At 43.6% G+C, this 24293-nt stretch overlaps 1 protein-coding gene across 1 annotated transcript in view; it reads right to left on the reverse strand.

Annotated features, from left to right (window-relative positions):
* The window catches only part of ADTRP (androgen-dependent TFPI-regulating protein), a 33680-nt gene extending 12885 nt beyond the window's left edge, over positions 1 to 20795 (reverse strand). Inside the window, exons 1-3 of the mRNA XM_009326475.1 lie at positions 20643 to 20795; positions 12416 to 12550; positions 10848 to 10949 (exon numbers count right to left, since the gene is read on the reverse strand). Of these exons, the coding sequence (XP_009324750.1) occupies positions 10848 to 10949; positions 12416 to 12550; positions 20643 to 20795 (390 nt within the window). The remainder of the gene's footprint in view (positions 1 to 10847; positions 10950 to 12415; positions 12551 to 20642) is intronic.
* Between the last annotated feature and the right edge of the window lie 3498 nt (positions 20796 to 24293).

Genomic DNA, 24293 nt, shown 5'->3' on the forward strand with positions numbered 1-24293 from the left:
CAGTACTGCGTCCAGCTCTGGAGCCCTCAGCATGAGAAAGACACGGACCTGTTGGACCGGGTCCAGAGGAGGGTCACAAAAATGACCAGGGGGATGGAACACCTCTCCTATGAAGAAAGGCTGAGAGAGTTGGGGTGATTCAGCCTAGAGAAGAGAAGGCTTCGGGGAGACCTTCTTGCAGCCTATCAGTACTTAAAGGGGGCTTATAAAAAAGATGGCAGCAGACTTCTTAGCAGGGCCTGTTGTGACAGGACAAGGGGGAATGGCTTTAAACTAAAGGGGGGTAGATATAGACTAGATATAAGGAAGAAAGTTTTTACGCTGAGGGTGGTGAAAGACTGGCACAGGTTGCCCAGAGAGGTGGTGGATGCCCCATCCCTGGAAACATTCAAGGCCAGGTTGGAGGGGGCTCTGAGCAACCTGATGTAGTTGAAGATGTCCCTGCCCACGGCAGGGGGGTTGGACTAGATGACCTTTAAAGGTCCCTTCCAACTCAAACTATTCTATGATTCTATGATTCTATAAATTCTTATTAATTAAGCAAATAGTTTCACCGGTAGATGGGGGGAGAAGGGAGGAAGGCAGCAGAGAAAGATAGACTTTTAAACAGAAAAAGACAATAAACTGATGATTTTTTGTTTTTCCCTAAAGGCACAACCTGCTGGGTGTATGGTATGAAGTTTCCTCTCGTCCCAAAGAAGTGGTTCTAGTACCTTCGATGTATGTATTTGTCAGAAGCTGTGCTGAGTATTTGATATGGTAGTATAGTGTCAAAGTTTTATTGCTGTATATTTATAGTATAAGTTGCCACAAATACACATGAAATTCTTTAAATGCACATTGAGCTACATACAGCATGCATGAAAACATTCTTTACCTATTTGTTTAAGAGGCAGATATCCATTTTTGTCTGCCGCTGCCAAGTGACAGCTCACTGGAAGCTGCATGTCCTCCCTCAGGCCCCCCCGCACACCCCCAGGAGCTGCTATTCATACCTGGCTGTCCTACTACCAAAATAACCCTTCCCTCTCAGTTATCATTTTTCAGAGAAAAGAGATAGAAAAGATTTATTTGATGTTCCAGTTCCTCTCACTCATTGGCACTGAGATTTTCCTCTGTTCTGTTTCACAAAGATATTCTTCAGCTCTACAACCCGCTCGGTTGATAGCAGAGGTCTCGTTGTATCAGTACAAGTAATTCCTGGATTCATTTAACCAGAAAAACGTCTTCGGTGCACACAGTTTTCATATATAATCCCTGTAACTGTCTTTTAATCAGAAATCTATGTGTTAAGCTGCTTTTAGAATGATTAAAAAAAGAGTTTATTTTCTACAGGTGGTCAACAGTTTGTCTTTGAGTAAAACCAAAATGCCCCATGCAAGACAGCAATGATGGAAGGCTTGCATTTTGTCCTCACTTTTAGGCTTTAGCCTTTCACAGTGGATTTGTCCATTATGCGAAGTGGATGTAAGTCCTGGTTTTCATCTGACATCCAGTGGGCTACAAAATTCCTTTGGGATACATGAAATGTCCTTGCTAGACTTTTAATTAATTTAAACACTTTTAACAACTATAAGCTGGTTGTTCCAGCTGTGTTATCGCTGTCCTAAGAGGGCTTTAGTAGGAGTGACTTGGTGAAATAATCCTTTGTTGAAATGAACAGTTTTTAGGTGGGGGTTATTTTATATACTTATTTCCTTAGTTTGGGGCTTTTTGTTCTCAGAGTGAATGTTAAATAAGTACAAGTCAGCAGTATGATGCTGCTTTAATAGAAAAAGCGTGTGGCATTCTGGGATGGTATTAACAAGAATATTGCGTGTAAGAAAGACCTGGGAAGTAACTGTGCTGCTCCACTTGAATTGATGAGGTTTTGGCTGGCACTCTGTCTCTGATTTAGGGCACCCCATTTTGCCAGGTGCAGATAATTTGGAGCATGTCCAGAAAAGGATGGCACAAACAGCAAGAAAGTATGAACAGGAAAGCAGTCCAAAGACAGGAGTAGAAATCAGGACTGAATGCATTGTTGCGTCTAGAGAGAAAAGGAAAATGAGAGAGGTTTCAAAGGCTTGAGAGGTTGTTACAGTAATGACTGTGATGGGCAAGTTCTCCATGTCCACCACAAGTAGGACCAAGGGCGATTGGCTCAGTTCTCCTCGAAAGAGATGTAGCTTTATACTGGGAAATATGTAGCAAGGGCCAGCAGGGAAATGGCCACCTAGGGGAGCTGGGCAAGCCCTTTACAGGAGAAGCTAGAGAAGAAGTTGGGTATGATTCTGCCAAGCACCCTCTGGGCGTCTCTGACCCAGCCTCAGTTTTCGTCTGAACCAGCTACCAAGGGCCGTGCAGATTCCAAAGCCGATGCAAGTGCATACATCCAGAAGCAGAGGATGAAAGTATGGAGCAATGGGGGCTCTCCTCTTCGGACGGGAGCAAGCTATCATGGCTAAGACCACCAACTTAGTGGTCCACTCGCTTAGCCAACTTCTTCTTTTTCTCAGTTCATACATCTTTGCGCTGCCTTACAGTATGTGAATCCCACAGGAAAGGGGGAAGAGGAGAGGAAAGCAGAGCTTTGCACCTCATTTACAATTTCTCATTTGCCTCACAGGAGTGAGCAGCACCGCACTGGACGATGGCCAGAGGCACCTTGCAGCAGCACACTAACAACGTGCGGACAGCATGATACCGTCACAGGCAGCAACAAGCTGGAGGTGGCAAGGGGGACCCCATTGCTCTAACGCATGCATTGGCACTGCAGATGAGTAGCAAACTGGTAGTGGTTGCAAAAGACAGTTGGGAGCTCTTCTTTTTATTCTATGTTGATTTAGAAAATGCTGATTTGCTTAACTAGTCATTTTTTGGCGGGCTCCTCCACTTACGGAGGAGTTATAAAAAATATTCAAGGGCGCATAAATCAAAAGAAGTTTGAAAGTTACTTGCAAAGCTGGAAAATTTGGCTGCTTTTGGAAATAGCCAAGAGTTTAGTGGAAGGGGTAGGTTCATATTTCTGCTCTGCCTGATTCACAGGAGCTTGAAGCTGAGCTTCCCAGTGCCTGGAAGAGTGCTTCCACCTCCAAGAGCAGCGAAAGGAGTGGGGCTCTCTGCCTCTTTTTTTGTGAACCGTTTGTTAAAGGTCTTGGATCTATCCTGATTTGGAAAAAGGAAAAAAAAATTTGTGGCATAGAAAATCTGCTTTCTTCCCAAGTCCAATGATGACACTGGCACATGTCGTATTAAAGTGTGTGCTGTGTCTTCTGGTCAAATAATTGTAGCTTTCAAAAAATATTTTGCCATATATTAATCCAATTTTATTTATTAATAGATTATTAGCTTATTCCTAGTTAGAGAGAATCACTGTAGATATTAACTAGACATGCTTTTTGTAGGGCCATTTAAACTTGCATGCAAATGCCTTCCTGAGACAGATTTCTACAACAGTTCTCAGCTACTTCATGCACCCCCAGGATGAAAATTTTTTAGTTTAGCATTTTTCCTTTGTGGATATAAAGCTTCTTCCCCACCCCCCCACCCCCCGCTTCCTTCTCATGCACACACACACCCCAGGCCAAATAAACACGTGGGAAAATCTTCCCTTGCACTTCTGCTATCCCCAAGTCTACTGGTGACTTCACGTATTTCTGCCATGCCCAGTTTGTCCATTAATAGTAAAATCACAATGGAATTTCTACTGAATAACCGAGCATGTTTACGAGAGCAGATGCGTATTTATACAGCAGACACCAGAGGAATGCGTGGTTGGCTACGGGGTGCAAAGCCTGCCCTTTGCCTACAACATGCAGTTGGCTTTCCAAATGATTTCCCTCTCACAGCCAATAGACGTTGACTTTGGCAGCATCGTTAGTGATAGACCATATATCATGGTTAATGTATCTGCTGAAAGGCTTTAAAGACTTCTCATATCCTCAGTAAAAAAGATGTATTTTCTCATTCGAGTTATTTTTACCATAGGTCTCTAGTGCATGGTCATTAAATATACTTTCAACCCTATTTAGCTGCGCCTTATACCCTTAAACTGACGTATGTCTGAAGAGTGCCGTATTTGTATGGGGCCAAATTAAAATATACAGTTTTGCCTCTTGCTTTAAAGAAAACTTAATAATTAAGCTCAGATTGACACAGATCAAAACATTGGCAAAAATTGCTGGAAACAGTGACTCATTTTTTATTTCAATTAACAGTTTCTCAGTTTCACATATAAACAGTGAAACTGTCAAAAATAATTATCACAGAGGGAGAAGAAACCTATTTCACTCCAAGGTAAGGAAAACAGGCTAAAACAATAGCTGTGTGTACTGATCAGGCTATCAATGAACCGAACCGAATCAGAGCTTTTTTCTTCTCTTGGCAGGAATCCTGCTAGTACTTATTTTTATGTTCTTTGAAATATTAATATATTTACGTGTCTAATAACCTCTGTTTGTTGAGGAAAGATTTCAGCTTACAAATTTTGTAAGGACAGAAGTATTTTAAATGCCTTTTTTTTAATTTATTTGTAGAGTGGAAAGATAAAAGTTATGGGACTTTCAAAATTGTCGGAGACTTTTTGTTAACTAATCACACTTATAATCTGAATTCTGATTCCAAACATTTGATTTAAAAATCCTCTGTGGCTCTTCTTGGCACTTACTATGATTTTTAACTCGGGTTTGGTTTCTTTGCTTTTTTCCTGACAAACTCAGGTGAGTCTGAACTAGTTATGAAATTGCAAAATTCTTTTTGTTGCTCATAAACTCTGGTATATGAATACGAGGGAAGAAAGTTTCTTAAATGTATGCTGAACTTTATCTGAAATATTGGCATGTTAACTCATCTCCTGCGGAGAAGAATGAAACTATAACATTCTCCTGCTTCCTTATTTTTTGTTTCCTACCCTATGTTGTGTGTTTCCCAGGATACGTTTCAGGTTCATGAGTTTAAACTGAGATAAATAGTCCTCTCTGGATATTATTTCCACTGTTTGGTAAGACCATATGGAATTTTTACTTCCCGTATTTTGAGTAATTTGTGTATTTATTCAATGTTATATCCTCGTTTTGCTGTTGAGAATATAAGTAGAAGCAAGTTTCCTGGGGCTGAGAAGACAGGGCTGGGTAGAGTTTGTGTTCAGCTGCAGGCTCCAGCCTAGGCTGAGTTTTAAGCCCGTGAATAATCTCCCCAGAGCTGCTGAGATCACTTGTATGCCTAATGCGTGCGTTGCAGTTTGACTCGGTTTGACCCTGTTTGACTCCAGAGTGAAGGAAATGATGCCTCGGTTGACCATAACTGTTTGTTTCTAATTCATCTGCATTTACATACCCTCCACGTCTGCTTTCTATTAACGTGTGAGACTTTAGCAGGGGATTTTTCACGAACAGTTACCACTGGCCAAACTAAACTCCACTGGGCACAGTTGGACACCGTCAAGTGCTTTTGAAAAACCGCCCGTGTTTCTCCTTTCAGACAAATTCCCCGCAGAGCTTGTGTGCTGACAACCACTCGTGGCTGATACTCATGCTTGTATCTTCTCTGTCGGTATGTTACTGCAAAGAAAAAGTAAAAACCTACTTTCGTGCTGTCTTATGAGGCTCATGAAGCCAATGTTCATCAGTTGACCCTTGAGGTGTTTACTCAGTTATTCAGCCTTTTGTTGGGTAACGTCCTCTTGTCTATGGAAATTTCCTCCGGTTGGATGCTTTAATAAACAATTACAGTCTGTGTTATCTGAGCATAATAAAACTAAATGGCTTCCTGTCACCATAACCTCTATTTAGTTTTATACACCTCATAATTTTCTGAATCTCTGTATGCTCTCTCCTTTCTTGGCTTTATTTTGGAACAAATTCCCTCTTTTGATTTATTGTGCTATGATACTGCCTTCATTCAAATGCCTCCTTTAAAATTTTCTTTTGTAATCTGTCCTTATAGATTTTTCTTCCTCTCTTAACCTCCCTTTATTTTTGAGGGTGGGAGGGGCTTAAGCATTATTGTTCATTTTATTTCTTTAACTACTACATTGCCATACTTCGTTAAAGAAATAATCCTCTCTTAGAGTTACTACCTGTCTTTTATATTCTCAGCCATCAGTGCATTTTCAGGGAACCACAGATTTATTTCATGGATAGAGCGGGAGGCACAAGGGGGTCCTGTTACTGAGCAGGTGTGGTGACAAATTAGTCAGGAAGCTATTGCTCAATTTAACTCCAGCAGCACTCCGCTCTGAACTGTCAGCTACTATCTGTTTCTGCCCTTTCCAGGTCCGTTCGTGCTCATCTGAAAAGCAACATTTTTTTTTTTTTCTGCTTTTTCTGAGACGGGTAGGTAGTTTGGGAGCGTTATTGTGAAAAATGGATGAAACATCAGACCAATTGGATGATCAAAGGTAAAAGAGCTTCAGAGGTAACATTTCCTGCATGCACGCATGCATTTTTGGAAATAAGGCCCTGGCTGAATATCCTACTGCTTCCTAGCAAATGTTTTGTCTCTGTGTCAATGTCAGAATTTTAATTGCATTTCTCCCTGACATTAGATACGTAGTCTAAGAAACTGATGTTGCACTGCAGCTGGAAGATGACATGAGACTGAAGCGACACATCCTTCGCTGTGGAATATTTGTCTCCAGCTGTTCCTTTGCGGAGTGGGTTACGGAGACTGCACCTGTGCACGCCGGGGTAGCAGCAGCCAGGGAGGATTCCCTGCCATAACATTTGTCTGTGAAACACATACTTTCCCCCTGAGGAAATGGGCTTATGTCAACAAAAATAGAAACTTCAAAAAAATATATATGTAGTGCTGGGAAAAGCTAAGCATCTTTGCTCTTAAATGTGTGGGGTGATTAATTTCATGTGCTATATCCCTCACACACACATTCTTCTTCTTTGCCAAAAGCTGAATGTAATTGGAAGCCTATGAATGTCCATAGTTGCCAGACAGCTTAAAATTGAGATACTGTGAAATGCAAACAAATGGAAATGTTTCTCTGTTGTGTAAATATGCAAGAATTATTAAGCATTAAATACCAGTTGCAAGGAGAATCGTTTAAGATGGTCAGAGATGAACCTGAGGTGGTTCTTGTGTACACACCTGGAGCAGGAGCCCAGTTAGAGTGGCCTGGACAAGGGGGTTCTTGTCCACACACTGATTTTGCACGCCCTTGGTTGGTTAGTGTTGCAGCAGCTCCCTAAAATAGCTGTAGGAAGCTATAATCCTTCACATAGATGCCCTCGCATAGGAGTAAGAGTAATTTGTATTCATATAACTTATTTTCTTTTCCAGATGGAAGTAAATCATACTGATCCAAAATAACATTTCTGTTGATGTAGTTGTGTCCACACTAGGGAACATAATGGTTTAGCTGGGTGGGCAGAACACAAGCAGCTTGTAGATACCAAGAAGCTCCAAGATGAGAGGGGACACGGTGAGTCTTTCTGGTGTTCTTACTCTCTGGGCATCGGAGGCTTGCTTCGGTGAAGGAAAATTACCGAAGGTTGTTCTTTCACTCCCTTGCATTTTCTTTTTACATTCAGATACTGCTTAGCTACACTGGGGCAAAGTGCAAAGGAGCTCAAGAGGCTCAGGCCATGTGGGGTCTGTTGTCATCTTTGCTGAACGTCTGCCAGGTAAGTAATTTTTCTTCTGTGCCTCTATTTACCATCCCTCCTTTTTTATTCTCAGTTATTTAGCTTACAAGGTCTTCAGAACATGCACAGTTCATAACTATGTGTCAGTAGAGTGCCCAGGACACTACAATGCTGATTTTTGTCAAGGTGAGAGGGTAACACGGCTACAGAATAAATTAGGAAAAGAGATGGCTAAACTAAACTTAGCTGCAGCCTGAAAATAAAGAAAATTGTGCTTTTTACAAGAAAATTTGCATTTTACAAGAACTGTGCCATACAGACTGAAAATATAAACCTCCTTTACAAAAAGGCACTTGTACCATCACCATTTCTGTGAATACATCTGGTCAATGTTGATGTGTATCTTTTCTTTTGTTATAGATTAAAATGTTTTTGAGTGAGCTCTTCTGACCCACCATTGCCTCTCTTTGTTTAGCGTTCAATTCAGTCAGCCCCTTCAAAATGTAGTGTTCCCCTATACTGCCATTAAGTTGAATAATACATGCATATGATTTAATCCAAGCTGTCTCCAGCAGTTAGTCGCCTTCTGGAGAGTATCCAGATGTTGCTTGAACAGAGGTGACTGGAAAAGAAATAAACAATTTCACTTGACGAATTGGCCAGCGTATCTTTTGTCTCAGCCATCTTCCGCTTCGAAAATCTTGTTCAAATAAAATAATTGTGCTTGAGACATAAGTAGGGTTGGTTTTTTTTCATCCATGAAGCTCAAAGCTTTGCATAAAGATGGTAAAACATAATCATCCCAGGCAAACAGAAGTGGAAACTGAGGCGCAGCCCTTGGGTTAAACTCAGTAGAAAGGCAAAGAGAGAAAACCAGGTAGTCTGGAGTATTTGGCCTCCTTCAAATATTAGCAAGATTCCTTTCTGCATTAGCCATCCTTTCTGCAGAACAGAAAATGTTTCTGCTCAGAGTGAAAAACATGCCTAAAATGTAATGCTTTCTGTACGACTCTGGGTTACCAGGTGGGCAATGACACTTTCCCACTGTAAGAGCAGTAAATGTGAGAAAAATAAATGGCTAGTTCATTTTTGCAAGGAAGGTGCTGCAGCATCACTGCGAACTCAAGGAGCTTGGTATTCCTGAAGTGTTTTTGCATGATTATTTTTTAGGTTCACTCTTCAGTTACATAACAACATATGCTTTCCCTATTTACAACGTTAAAATAGACTGAGATAAAAAAAAATACTCCCACCACAAATGGTATGGCACTGACGTCTACTACTGATACACCGATGTATTCTTCCACCAAAGCCAGCTAGATGCTGCCTCAATCTGCCATGAAATGTCTGTAATCTCAGAGCCATAAAGTATAGCAATGTGCAAGGAAATGAACCCAAAGAAAAAGCGTCTGCTTGGCAGTCAGAACTTGGAGATTGTCCCTTAAAGTGTCGGTAGCTCCCTGGATCTTCCCAGTGTTCCCAGCAGATATTTTGGGTTGGAATAAAGAAATGCCTCAACTAAGCCTGAAGGCACCTGTTGGAAGGTGTCCCAAAACGTGGGGATTGTCAATAGCGGGGATCAGTCTGCGCTGGTGGCAGATGTTTTACGCTCGATAGTGACTGGAAGGAAAATTTCTCACCCAGGAACTGTCAAGCACAAGATGTCTGCAGTGTATTAAGAGCTTTAGAAATAAAACACTAGGTTATGATAGAGATTTGCTTCATGTGAAGTTTCTCCCTCGTCAAAATAATTTTGAGGAAGAATTGTTTTCCTTTTTTAACACCTGTTTTTGACATTTCTGAAATGGAAAAGCTTTTTTTTGTTCTCAGAATGACTCTGTTATGAAATGTAGATGTAGGAGGGTAAGAAAGAAATTATAATGAAGAAGTTTGAGGGATTCCTGCAAAGAGTTCTTGCACATGAAGTAAAAATGTATGTTCTAGAACCTCTCAACCTTCCCATGTCATAAACAAATGTGGAAATGGAAAGGGCAAATTCTCAGCTGTGTGCCGGGATTAAAACAAGCAGCAAAGCCCATCTCCTCTCAGCTCCACCCTGTGCCCTCCCCTTCCCCAGCACCTCCACTACCGTGAAGATTTTAAACTTCAACCAGTCACCCATACCAAATCCTGGACCTGAAACCAGCGTGATGCTGAGGACACAAGGAATCTTTCTTTTTGGTGGACGATGGTTTTGACAGAGAGTGGTGCCCGTTTGCGTCTGTGCAGAGGTTTGGACAGCCACGTAAGGGCCCTGGTGGAGATGAATTGGTAGGCAGAGAGCAGGTGATAAGGTTAAAAGTGCACGATAGCTGCAGTTTATCACTCGGATATCAGCAATGCGGACATGCCTATGTGTGTTTGGATTCCAGGCGCACATATCTGCATACGCGTGTCTAAATCAAGTGGCTGCTCAAAACCTTTAGCAAGTGTCCTCAGCCAGAAACCCCGAAGCCTCCCGCGTTTACCTTCAACACGCATCGGGAACTGCTGCAGTGGGTTGCAAAGCGTTGTACTTAAGAAATGAAGTCTGGAGAGAAATGAGTCTTCTGTGCGATTATTTCATACTTTTTGGCTTCTCTGCTTCAGTCTAGCGCTAAACCTCTCCCTTCTCTCCTCCGTCCCATTAGCCCCACGAGGCCTTCCCGACCTTACAATCCACCCACAGTTTCCATGTTACTGTCAGCCTCCTTACACTTGACTGATGAGAAATATGTGATTATTCAACACATCATAAAAACAGCCAGAGCAAATGAAGGAGAAATCTGGAAAGTATTTATAGAAAATCTGTAAACAATCATTGCAATTCAGCTATCCAAAGCTGTGCACACATTAGCTTATTAGCTGTAGAGCTGTCAGATGTTCTTTGGTTCTTTTACCTTTTTTTAAAAATTAAGAACTGCTTTGTTATACTCCCAGCCATTTTGTATGTCACAGACTTCTGTTTACAGAAACAATTTATTTTTGAGCTACAATAACTGAGAAGAGATTTTTTTTTCCTTATGACTACACATCATTTCATTGACTTCAGAGGTTTGACAAGCACCGATTCACTGACATTCCTTGTGTGCTAAAAGGCTTCTTGAGGTGACTGCAAGCACATGCATCTGTTTGCTGCGTACAGCTCAACATCAGATTCAGATAAGTAGGAAGGAGGAGGTGAGAAAGAAGAAGCCATGAAACTCTTCTGGAAAGCGACACAATGCAACGGTGGGACACGTGTTGCAAAGTCTCTCTTCTCTGCAAGAGGCAGGGGTGTTTCTTACTCACCATAGCGTGATTTAACCAGAGCGGGATGACTCCATCAAGGCTTTGGGGGTAAACCAGCTCTCGATTGTAGGTATACAGTGTCCAAAAGGATATAGCCACAAACTGGAACCAAAATACAAAATGAAAGAAATTTCAAAATGAAAGACAAACATAATTGATAGGATTTGGCTAGTGCTTTCATTTCTGAGAAGGCAAAATATCTCCTACGTGAAAAACGGTGATATTGCCAGATAAACTCATCTATCTCACATGTTACCACATAAAGAAAGGAATTTACTCTGAGATGCAGTGTTCTGTGTTGATACTGCAAGGAAAACCTCCTTTATAAACTGCCAACACTGATATTTTCTGTGGAGTACTAGATTAGCTTTAAAATTCCTTTTTTTTTTTTTTCCCCTTTGCAGATGGGATCCTTTGATGGTCCAGAAGTTCTCCTCGAGGGATTGGCTGTCAAGCCACAGCATTTGTTCTGCTCAGTAACAAAGTAAAAACAGATCTTGGTAAGACAGTTCACATAAAACTTACCCTTATCTTCACAATTCATAGGCCTAATTCCTAAACTGTAGGTGCAAGCTGCACTGTGGGCACCTATTTTTTTCCCAACAGAGGAGGATTTACAGTGGGAGAACTTAACTGGACGAAATGAACCCTGGTATCAGTTACTGATACCTGGAAGCTGATTTGCACTTTTTTGGCCTGCCTTTGTATTTGAGCACACTTTGCTTGGGGTTGGAAATCAGGGGTGTGAGATGCTGGACGAACGAGACTGCCTTGTGCCTCTGTCCTGCAGGCACAGCGAGGATGCCTGGGGGGGGATATGACAGCAGCACCGTGAATACTGCTGTGCAGGGAAGATAAATTAGCCAGTCTCTCTGCCTCCATCCCTGGCAGGACTTTTTTAGTGAGCCAGCTGGCTGAGCTGCTTGTGGACCAGATTTAAGCAGCACTTCTCAACCCTTTGAGATTCAGAGGTGGTTGCAGGATTCACTCACACAGAGCAGTACCTACATGTATAAGTAACCCATCGGTTCCCGTTCAACCCACAGCACCAGATAAACAGCATTTCAATAAACAGCGTTGTCTGTGAGGGAGTAGGTGATCTGTAGTGAATCTGACGTAGGCTGTGACTGTAATTATTGTCCTGTGAATCTGTTTCTCTCCAGCGCTTATTTAAAGCCACACTGGAGTCAGAGAAGGAGATGTGAGATTTTGCTGCCTCTTAGCTACCCTCTCATGTCCTTCTGGCCTGTGCTGCCCTTTAGAGAAATGCCCTAAGTCGATAAATCCACAGCTATTTGGACTGTGAGATTAACGGAGAGGTTACACCTCATTCACCCTTTGGGGTCAATCTGTGTTTGCTCGGGGACAGCAACCCTGAAGTTTGTGCAAGAGGCTTTGCATTCAACCATGACAGGCTCAGCACTGTTTCTTCTTCTAAACAGTCCAAATCCATTTTCAAATGGTAAAAGAAAGCCTACAGTTCTTATCTATTTTATACGTGTGCATGCTGTGCTATACACCCCTAATCATTTATGCAAACATTATTTTTACATACAGAGGTTACTTACTGTGGACACTGGGAAAGCCAGGACACTGAAAAGAAGGTCTCTGCTGGAAATTACGCACTTAGCACATCGCAGTTTCTTAATTAGTCTCAACACATCAGCCAGGAAGGACACCCCATAGAAGACAGCCTGCAAAACCTAAAGTAATTACACGTAATGAGGGAAACTCATCCAGCTTTCATTAGCACGTTCCTCAATGAACTCTGTTCTTGCTCTTCAGGGAGCTGTTTTGTTCGTGAGCTGCAAGCCCGAGTGAGGGAAATAGCTGTTGGCTATATCTTTTTTTACTAACTGTAACTGATTAAAGTTGTTCAGGAGATAACTTTAACAGTATCTCATTTAATAGACTAAACAGAGATGTGTGATGTGATTCAGATGGAAGAGGTGGAAGGACATGTTGAAAGCCAGCTCCTTCACACTTCCTCTGTTAATTGTTACGTTCAATCTATCTGAGCAGGAGCAGGAGAACAAAATATGCCAGGAAAAGTTTCCTGTAAAGCAATTGCTAGATAGTTTCTCCCACCATTTACCCAACACAGGGCCTTTTTTCTGGGGACTCACGGTGCAGCTGATCTCAGTGCCAAGCAGCTCAAAATGCTCTAACATGAGAATTAGGTGCAGAAGTTACCAAAACCAGAACATCTTTTGCTGAATTCAGAGGGATTCAGGAAAGGATTTCAAGTGCTTAGAAGCAGATATCCAGACTTCACTAACTAAAACTGAATAAGTTAAACTATTTATAACTAATGAATTTTGGAGTTGGGGGGGCAGGTTGTGCTTTGCTTTGTTGTTGGTTTTTTTTTTTCTTCTTTCTTTAAATCATTTACAAGTAATGAGGGTGGGGTTGTTTGGGGAGGGTGCTAGGAGGATTTGGTAAAGGATTAGGTAAGTGCACAGTGACAAAAGAGAATTCTGCAAATTGTGTATGAAATTGTCACAATACTGTGGTTTAAGCCAATATTGCTTTTCTGATTACTTCGTTTTCTCTCCTAACGCTACACGGCGGATCAAGCTGAACCAGATTTGTCAGACGCACAAAGGCAAAGCCTTGCACAAAAATACTTCTCCCGCTACCTTGCATTCAGCACTGAGTCTAGTTCAGTTCTGTTAACTACGGGGCGGCCTCTTCTTTTTAAGGCTAGGTTGTCCCTGAGTGATGCAATATGGGAAAAGCGGCCTACTGCAAACGCTGGACCAGCTAGCGATGCTTAAATGGAAAGAGGCTGTGTTAGAGCTTTCAGGATGAGATCTCTTTTGCCATGATCTTACTCTGAATCATGTATTTATTTAGAGCAAAGTGTCTGAAGTTGTGGCCGGTTACTTCATCTGTTTCTGAAGGAGCCGAGAAGGGTGGCGCTTGGGAGGGGACAGAATTAGTGCAATGCTTTTCCATCAGAAATTCCTTTATTATCAAAATATCTGAGGGAAGGAGGGGACTATGATTTCACCATGCCCGTTGTCAAACAAGGGTTTCTGCAAGCTTTAGTCTGCAGAGACTGAGTCTTCCTGGGGAGCAAAATGACCGTACTTTACACAACCCAAAGTATCCTTGCAGTTACCCACAACCATCCCCATCCATTTTGTGGCTTCCCAGCAAAGGGAAAAGATACATCTTTCCTCCTCTACCCTTTCCGCAAGCCAGATGGTCACCATAGTAGGCTGCAGCCAGGTGCCACTGGTGGAGCGTCTCCTCTCCCTGCGCCGTCTGGGAGACAGAGGTGGAGGTAGGGAGGTGCTAACGCAGGCGGGGTGACTGGCCCCGGGGTCACCCAGGACGAGGTATCGGAGGTCATGCACCGCCCGGTTCAGCTGCAAAGCCCCGTGTTTCCTCTCAAGAGCATGGGGTGAACAGACACATTTTTACATTAAAAAACCCCAAGCAACTTCATCAGAACCCACATATGGTTTTGTTCAATTGTGAGGCACCCCAACCAGCTCTTTTAAATGTGGTTTTCTCTCTCTCTCTCCCCATTATCACGATTAGCCTCTCTAACTGCAAGCACAATTTCACTCAGGAGGGATTCAGCCCTCCAAGTCACGGGTCTGGTTCAGAAAAGTCTGTACTGGGACACAGTGTACTTAGACCCAAGCACATGTTCAACCCAAACGTCTGCCCCAGTCCTTGGCCTCACCAGGACACCAAAACCAAGTCCTTGAAGAGCTAAGAAAAGCCTGGTAATAAACAGAAGCTCTTGTTACACCCTGTAGAGTCAGCAGTAACTTTCTATAAAAAGCATGAAAAATGAACATGAGGGTGGTGACAGTCTGGTGACACATGGTGACTAATTGCCAATAAAGCAATTAGGGAGAGGCCTGGTTCCCAGAGGATGGGGCTATTATTATCTTGTTCATGGTCAGCCTTACATTAATCATGGGACAGAGACAGACTGCTTCTTCGCCCCCTTCAAAATTAACTAAAACAAACAATTCTGAAAAGAAACAGTCCCAAAACGGCCACATTCTCAGCCTGGTAAATATTCTGTCATATGCAGGGGAGGACAATGTTATCTTCCGTATGGAAAATGCTTATCTGACTGTGTAACCTGACCCATTTCTCTGGCTGAACATGGGGAGGAACAACTCCTGAAGAAGTTTGAACTCAGCCTCAGGAGCTTGTTTTCGCGCTGCTCGTAGCTCTACCCTTGTCCATCACTGTGGGTTCAAAGGGGTTTCAGTCAGTTTCAGTCAGGAAATACAGATCACCCTGTATTTCCAGGAGCAATGGAAGAATATACAAGTAATTTTCAAGCCAGAAAACTGAACCTAGCTAGAACCATCCCTAGTAGCGCTCAGTCTGGCCGGGTGCACTGCCGGTAGACTCGAGTCAGAGCTCCAGACCCATGCTCTTCCAGGCTTATTCCTGTAAGAAAGGTGCATCCAAATCTCACAGCCCTTCACTAATGGGAAAATGTTGACATTAAGGAAAAAAAAAAAGGACATGAAAACACCAAATTATTCCAGATGTCCTGTGAATTTCCCAAACAGCAGTGCTGGCGCTCACAAATCCATTGCAGCCGCTCATGGAATATAAATCCGCTGGCTGTAAATAAAGAGGATCCCCTAAAGTATTCCCACACGAACAGAAGGAAGACTGGAAGCATTCAGAAAGCTAACGATTAACCCAAAGAGGAGAATATGGATATGATTATCCCTGTTGGAGAGATGTTGCTTTCCTCTCTAGGCCCTGCAGAGCTCCATGGCACTAGGTCCTATAGGAATGCTTAATTTGGCCAGATCGATTTTCCAAACTGAGAGCCACAGTGACAAAGACAAACCTTAATTTTTATCTGCTGCAGTGATCAAAGGGGTGTTTCTGTTTAACCAACCTGACATGATTTACTTTCGCGTGTAAGAGCTAGCCATATGTATATAGTGAAATCTCCAACTAGCACAAATAAATCGGGCTCCGAGCTCTGCCCTTAAGGGGGGATAAATCCAATATTCTGAGTAGGCTGTTAGACATAACAGTCAACATTTAGTGTAGACACACATCCATTCACATGATAATGACCTGGAAAATATGTATACTAAATACTGGGTCTATTTTGAAATAAATAAAAAGCGGCTTTCAGGAGAATTAAAAAGTATTTCAATTATGAGAGACAAAAGCATAAGGAATAAAATGGGGCAGGAATGCATTAGTTTTTAAAGGTGCAGTGTGCTCATTATGCAATGATTTACTAATAGATTTACAGTAGTGAGCAGATTTTTATGAGCTCGGATATTTCAGGCAATGAATGATTCGGCTTGTACTGTTTTGTGTCACAGACACATGAATACAAAACTGTTTTTATCTGTCATTTCTGCTTGTTCAATAATTGGTCAATGAACTCCTTTGATACAAAACCCAGTTAACTTTTTCCCCCCCCTACAAAAATATTTCCTTTCTGAATCTTGATTGCTATGATCATTAACTAGATAAATGAATCTGAAGTAACGTCAGAGCTGTAGCTCTCTTGGGAGAGCTGCATGACTAGTGAGGAATTGAATGAGGTGCTAAAAGAGGGTCATACGTAGAAGAAATTCCTCCAGCATCCCTCCAGCAGAGCTAGGAGTCAAGCTGCATTTCCATCCCCAGAAAAAGTCACATTTCCCAGTATTTCCATTTTGGATCAGAGCGAGCCGGACTCAGCAGCTTTCCACAGAAGGAAATTTTTAAATGCAATTCTAAAAAGCTAAGAGGAATTTTTTGGGGAAAAATTCCGAGTGATTCAGCCAGCCGGTGCCAGAAGCTAGACAATCGCAGTCTGGCAGGAGACAGGCAGAAGAGCCGGACAAGCGCTCTGCATGCTTGGCTCTGGGGAGGTCTCCAAGGCATGGCCCAGCCCTGCCCAGCGTGGCAGCTCCACTGAACCAGCATAGCCCAGCGGGAAGCTTTTGCCTGCTCTTCTTCCCCGGGGAGCATTCCCGGCATCCTGAGGCATTTCGTGGGACTACTTCCAAAGGCACAGAAATTTAATGCATCAGGTGTGCACCTGATGGACATCTGTGGTTGACAGCCACTTCTTGTTCCTTGATGTCTCTCAGCAGCAACAGGGAGTGGTTTAATGCCAAACCACGGGATGACTCTTCTAGGTCCTGTGGAAGCCCACAGGGAGCTCCACGGCCCCCTGGGCCATGTTGTCTTCTCACCCTCTTCCTCTCTTATACAGCGGCTCAGGAAGCTTTTGCCACCTGGAGATACCAGCACACCCTGTCCAGATCAATGGGAGAAGAGGGGATGAGGGCATGTCTCTCCCTGGATCCCTTTCCCTTTTTGGCAATCCTTTCTTGAAAAAAACCTCATCTCTCTAGAAGAAGGACTACAGGCCATGAAGGAGTAATTTTGCACACCCTGCCCCATTGCTACATTTTCTGCGTGAGACATAGGCAATATCTTCAGCCCAAACCATCTCCCCGTGGGCTAACAGCTCCATTTTAGCTTTGGGATCAGATCAATAAGTGGTTAAAAGATGGGAGACAAAGGACTGGAGAAGTGGAGCTAGGGCCTCCGCTCACAGAGATGTAATGAGACCTGAGCTGTTCAGCAGATCCATAAATGAGCTGGGGAAGGGAGCAAACCTGAGGTGGTAAAGCTTTGTAAATCTTTTCTTTTTTTTTTTTTTCTTTTTTTCTGTCAAAGTGAAGCCTAACTGCAAAATTGCAAAGAATCTCAGGATACTGAGTGCCCGAGAGATCAAATAGCAGGCAAAAATCAGTGTTGGTAAATGCAATGTAATGCATTTAAAAAAAAAAAAGCAACTTCAATTATATATTTTTCAACAACAGTGGGTTCTAAATTAACTATCATTACCCAGGAAAGAAATGTTGGACTCACTGTGGATAGCTCTCTCAAATTGCCGGCTCCTTGCTCGCCAGTAATCAAAAAAGATAGAGAATTAAGAATTGTTAAGAAGAAATAAAGAACAGACAAGGAAACACCTTTAGGCCACTGTATAAATCCATGCTGTGCTCATAGCTCGGCCACTGCAGCCTGCCCTACTTACCCCTTCCCGAATCTAGAAAAACTACTGCAAAGGGCGACAAGGATGCTTTAATGAAGGCAGCAGCCCTTTGTGAAGAGAGATGAAAAAGGCTCGGACTTCCAGCTTGCAGAAAAGAATAATCGAAGGGAAAATCTGGTAGAGGTCTCTAATAGTGGCAAAGAAAAAGTGAACAGGGACGGACGATTAAATTATAACACAGAAGTAAAGAGGCATCCAATTCAGTTGTCAGGAAGCAGGTTTACACCAATAAAATGAACTGCTCTTTCACACAAGGCTCACTTGCCTTGTGGCACTCATTGCCACAGGATAGGGGAGGTACCAGAAGTATAAACGGGTATGTTTTTCCTTTAGATAGATGAAGGGAAGGCTTTGAATAGGTATTAGCTACCTTGGCCTGGATTTATTTTCTGGCTGGATAAGTCAGTATGCCAGTGTGAGGGCAGAGCCATGGAAAGTTCATTTTACGCTTACACATGTTCTTGTCCTGTGCAGCCTTTCCCTGATCATCCACTGCTGGTGACTAAGGGAAGCTGGATGATAGTTTCAATGAGTATTTCTGCATCCCAAAATACTGGGAGATGGGTTACTTGCTTTCTCCTATTGATCTCATGCTTTAGAGCTGTGTCATATACTGGGTGATAGATCTCATTATAATGGTGCCAGGGATGGAGGTGGAGATGCTGTTTTGCCTGAAAGTGTGGCCTGATACTTTAATGGGGCCAGCTTTCCCCAAAAAACAAAGGAGAGGAGCTGGGTACACATTCCCTTGCCTGGGACTCGGCTGGTGGTGGTTTAGTCTACTGACATATGTCCCAGCAGGATGAACTGAATATCCTTAAGGTTGTTGAATCCTGACCATTTGATCACTGGCATTTCAGAAAAGTTAATTTTTAAAACATCACAAAAAGCCTAGATGTACTGATACAAAGACAACATAGCAACAAACCATACATATGCCATCCTGACTGCAGCGATATATGTGCCCACATCCTTCCACAGCCGGCTTGGCCACAGAAAAGGGCTCTGTGGCTCCCTGAAGCCCAGGCTGTTGTAGCCACCTCACATGCCATTCACCACCTCTTGGTTGCAAATATTTCACAGAGTCACAGAATGATTGAGGTTGGAAGGGACCCAAATTTCCCAGCCCCCTGCGGGTCTGTCGTGGTTTAACCTCAGCCGGCAACTAAGCACCACAGAGCCGCTCACTCGCTCCCCCCTGGTGGGATGGGGAAGAGAATCAAAAGAGTAAAAGTGAGAAAACTCGTGGGTTGAGATAAAGACAGTTTAATAGGTAAAGCAAAAGCCGCACACACAAGCAAAGCAAAACAAGGAATTCATTCACTGCTTCCCGTCGGCAGGCAGGTGTTCAGCCATCTCCAGGAAAGCAGGGCTCCATCATGGGTAACGGTTACTTGGGAAGACAAACGCCATCACTCCGAACATCCCCCCCTTCCTTCTTCTTCCCCCAGCTTTATATGCTGAGCATGACGTCATATGGTGTGGAATATCCCTTTGGTCAGTTGGGGTCAGCTGTCCCAGACGTGTCCCCTCCCAACTTCTTGTGCACCCCCAGCCTACTCGCTGGTGGGGTGAGAAGCAGAAAAGGCCTTGACTGTGTGTAAGCACTGCTCAGCAGTAACTAAACTTTCCTGTATTATCAACAGTTTTCAGGCAAATCCGAAACATAGCCCCATACTAGCTACTATGAAGAAAATTAACTCTATCCCAGCCAAAACCAGCACAGGGTCTCCAAAGGCTCTACTTGGAGCTGGGGAGCCTTTAGGCTTCCATTGAACTCCACCATGGGGTGTCTCCTTCCAAAGAGTAAAAGTAGAGACAAACATACCCCAGGCCAGACCTCCCACTGATATTTAACTCTGACAGTCACACAGAAAGGACGAAAGGCTACAGAGGTCCCTGCAGTCATCCTTCAGATTAGCAAGTGTCCCTGAAATTTGTCCCTTGTAGGAACCCTCTCCACACGCCTGGTCTTTCCACCCCACTGCCATGAGTCACTGATGAACCACTTGGACAGTGTACAAACCTTCTCCCCCAGGGTATCTCATGTGCTTTCATTTTGATTTCTATCTTGTGAAACGTTAGCATGTTAGGAGAACCAGAACACACTATGGTCTATGTTTTTCTGTGTACTTTTAGGAAATGCAGCAAGGAGTTGATAGCACTGTTAAAACACATGTAATAATGTCACAAGCACCTCTCTCCGCAGGCTGGAATTTCCCTCGTGCTCTCAACTGATTGTCAAACTAAGCATGTACTCTGAATGGCTAAATTAGCACCGTGCTATGCTTTGTTTTACCTTTTCTGTAATGTACAGGACATGAAAGCCTATTAAAAGATTGAAGTAGAACTCCAAGCAGCATTATACTGTGTATTGAATCAAGGGCGGGATAACATGTATCAACCTTGCACGTTTCCTGGCGGCACATACCCTACCTTTCCATCCACCTCCTCACTGATAGCTTGTCTCTTTTACAAGGAGGCAGCTAGCTTCAAAGTACTTTCTGAAAGCCAAGCAGCTCGCCAGCCAATATTCTTTCTGCATAAAACCTGTGAATACATTTCACAGCGCAAGCATGGATCCCTGCTTAGTTTCCTTTGGGGTACAAACCGTTAAAGGAAGCAGTTTAACAGCAGCAAATATACCAGCTGCATATGTCTTGAGGCACAGATGGCAGACAAACAAATAGACATATTGGTATCACTGTACAACACGATTTGCTTACCAGATTGAGGACTGTCAAATATTTCCACTGCCCACCGTAAAGGAACACTTCAGATGGCCGCTCTTCTGTTCTTACGTGCGTGATTGAATAGGTGACAAAAAAATACCAGACAAAAGCAAGGCAATGGTACATTGCGAGAGTAGAGATTTCCATGCTTTAGGTAAGAGCAAGTGATAATCGGTCCAAAAGCAGCTTTGCTCTTAAGTTCCTCGGCCGCTGTGCATGGAAATGGCAGGGCAGGAGGGTTTACTTCTGAGCAGACTCAGGACACTTGCCACTTTGCTCTCGTTGAAAGGAATATTCACAAGGCTGTGAACTTTGCTGCTATTTGTTTCCCTTTTCACTGTACAGATAGGCTGGGGGGCGTGAGAAGAATAGGCTAATTCCCCAGATTTAAATGCCTTGCTCAAGATTAGTGAAGATTAGTTGTGGAGTTACATAAGTTTTTGTGGTTTTTTTTAAAAGTGGGGGGATCTTTGCTGCTGATTTTGCATAACGGGCTGTCATGCTTTAGGTAGCAAGTGAAAACAAGCGGCATTTTCCTCGCTCATGCCTATGGGTGCAGCCATGTCTCCAGCTCAGCTTGGGAAGACTCTGCGACTGTTTTTTCCCTGTGCCAAAGGAAGAAGTGGGAAACATAATGGTCTGTGAAAGAAAAAACGAGTTGATTTGTTGATCGGCTATGGAGGTGGCAAGGAAGCTGAGAGGATTCGTAGGCAAAGGTCCTCGGGGTTGAAAATCACTGCGAGCGTTGACATTTTTTTGTGGGAAAAGGCTCCGCTGCCTTTACGCCGCTCCACGCAGCTGGGATCCATCACAACCATGCACTGCAGGTCGGTCAGACCCCGAGTCGCTTTGAAGCTCTGGCAGGGGTGGAGACACAGGGCAAAGGCCTTGGGTGACAAACCCTAAGCACTGAGCAGGGCGTCTCACCTACCTGCTTCTCTACTTGCTGCCATTCACCTTCAGACAGCCCCTCTTCCCTGGCACAACATTATCGCGCCGTCAGGGCTGGGGTACAGAAGGGAAGAACTGATACTCATGCAATGATCCTAAAACGAAGCGATCAAGAAAGTTCCCATGGAAATGCTCATTTTTCCCTCCCTTCCTGCCTCGCCAAGCAGCCCTAATTAGCACTGGAAAATACACATGGCATTTCCTATTTGGGCCAGAGTCTCCATAATTGCAGTGCTGTCAGCAGTAATTGCCACCTGAGTGTTTCACGGGGGCCTTGGTGGGGAGCGGGTACCGTGCCCAGCCCGCACCCGGACCTTCCCCATGCAGGATGGGGAGAGGGGATGCTCTTCTCACCCCTGTGGAGGCTGTCCCCATGGGCAGGGCCGGGCTTCGGCCAAGCAGACTACATTAAGGGATCTCTCTGGTTTTTTTGCCCTTCCAACTGGCGTACAGGCAGCATTGAGCAATCTGATGTGTTTTGGTTTGTTTTGGTTTTTCTCCTGCATTTTTTTTTCCCCCTGATACCAGACGTAAGGCTTCATGTGGGATGATTTCCTATGAACTCAGACAGCAATGTGCATGCATGTTGGGAAACAGCCCTGGCACTAAGGCACTGCAATATCCTCCTGTGTTTCATTGACTTCTCCCCTAATTCAGATTACCCGCATCCAGGTTCCCCAGCATTCCAGCCATCACAATTCCAATGAAATATTTCTGCCTCACTTAGGCAGAAATATTTTTTTAGGAAAAATAAAGATGTAGATCCTTTTGTGGTGGTTTGAGGTTGGAAGAGAAAACCCCTTGCCAGAAAAAAAAAAAAAAGAAAAAAGATGGGAGTATGTTTTTTGGACTCTGACAATGTCACCAGTCTTTTCCTAGGAAATCTAGCAGAAAAGGGTTTTCAATTGCTTTTACAGACTTTCTGGGGAGGGGCAGTGCTGTCATGAGTTGCTTCCTCTGCTCCTCCTTGTTAAGACTCATCCCTGTGACAAAAGGCAGGAACAGAATAGGACTACGGCATGGAAGGGCCCTTTTTATTGGTGATTTGCATATCAAAAGCACCAGGCAGTCAGCACTTAACAACTTATCTTCACACCAGTCTTTCTGAGGTTTTGCTATAGTGCAACTTTAAAAATGGTAAGGCATGTGCTTCTGCTCAGCAGGTGCCCAAATGCATGCAAATGAATGTAAATATATGCAAAATGGCAAGGTATGTTTTTTCTTTTCTGGATGATCTTGGCCAGTATGGCTGGGAAGGTGTCAAGTACAGTGACAGTTTTCTGATGTGGACACCTGTCCCACAGACTGAGACCATCTGCTTTGTTTTCCCATATACAAGAAGCAAGATCCATATCCTTCAGCCTAGGTAAGGCATGAGGTCCGGATGTAGAAACACGGCAAAGAAAGGATGAGCGCCAGATAGGATCTGAAGTCTAACACCCCACACTTCATGGAGCCTTTCTTATTTCACTGCCAGCGTGTTGCAGCAAGGAAATACACTGGAAAAGCGGCATCTTATGCCTTCTCTCCATGGGTATGAACATCTACTGAAGGTTCAATGGAACGGGAAATTCAGCCCAAAACTTTTTGCAGGGAGTGGAGGGGAGGAAGAAAGGAGGAGCACACAGGGGCACAGGCAGATGTGCTGCTGCAGATCTTGCGGGATGGTTTAGGGAAATAGCATTTTCCATCTGCTTGCTACCACACCCCAGCTCAAATCTGCCGCTCCCCCACAGCTGAGCCACATTCATGCACTCTGCCAATACTCCTAGTCTGCTTCAGGGGCTCATCTGATTTCAGCAGCAACAGCTGACTTTGTGCTGAAGCGAACTGGGAGCTCCCACTTAGTCCATTAGCTGAAGAATAGTAACAAGTAACTGGAGCTGTAAATCACCTTGTATACACACAAAACGTCCCCTGCTCATGTCCCCTTCTAGGGGAGTGAGTCAGGCCAGCTTGCCTGACTTTGCACCGAAATGGGCTTGACTCACTCATGTTATTAGTATGGTTCAGGTACAGAGATGACAGCAAACAGCGTAAACTGGTAATATCTTCGACCCACATGTCTGTTTGTAATGTCACTGTGTGGCTCCACTGATGGGCATGGTATTTCCAGGCTATCAAGCAGTCCCCCGTAAGTCCATCATTACCGTACAGTGCTTGGCTACCACCTCAGCCTGTCTCTAAAGAAGCATCTGGTAGAAACAAATATTCCTGCTTCCTCATGGGCTGACAATTTGTTTAGAGACCAGTTAGGCACCTTCCAAATATTCTTCAATATTTTTGCACTGGCAAGGTTTGCTCTCTGTCAGGGCAGCATCCAGTGATGGCAGAACAAGCGAGAGCAAGGCAGGAAATTACTGGCAGGTGACAGCAGTTAAGGCCAGGTGGGAGGAAAGGATTCAAAGCCAAGCAAAGCCCTAGGAAATGTTTGGGGGCCTAAAAAGCAAAACTGGGTCTTTGCATCTAGCTCTCTTTTCTAGGCGCAATCTAAGAACAAGGGACTGATACGCAACTGGGACTTGCTGCTGTCAGAGGGATCTTATAGGGTGAAGAAAGCACGAGGAGCTGGGTAAGTATGTTTTTCTTTTAGTTTTCTGACACTTGTTTCTGTCCTCAATGCAGTTCTGTTATCTCATGTGTGGATTTTGTAATTTATTTCTTTTTAATTTACTGCTATGGTAAGCTGGCTTG

The sequence above is a fragment of the Pygoscelis adeliae genome, unplaced genomic scaffold, assembly GCF_000699105.1.
Source record: "Pygoscelis adeliae isolate BGI_AS28 unplaced genomic scaffold, ASM69910v1 Scaffold186, whole genome shotgun sequence".
Taxonomy (NCBI): domain Eukaryota; kingdom Metazoa; phylum Chordata; class Aves; order Sphenisciformes; family Spheniscidae; genus Pygoscelis; species Pygoscelis adeliae.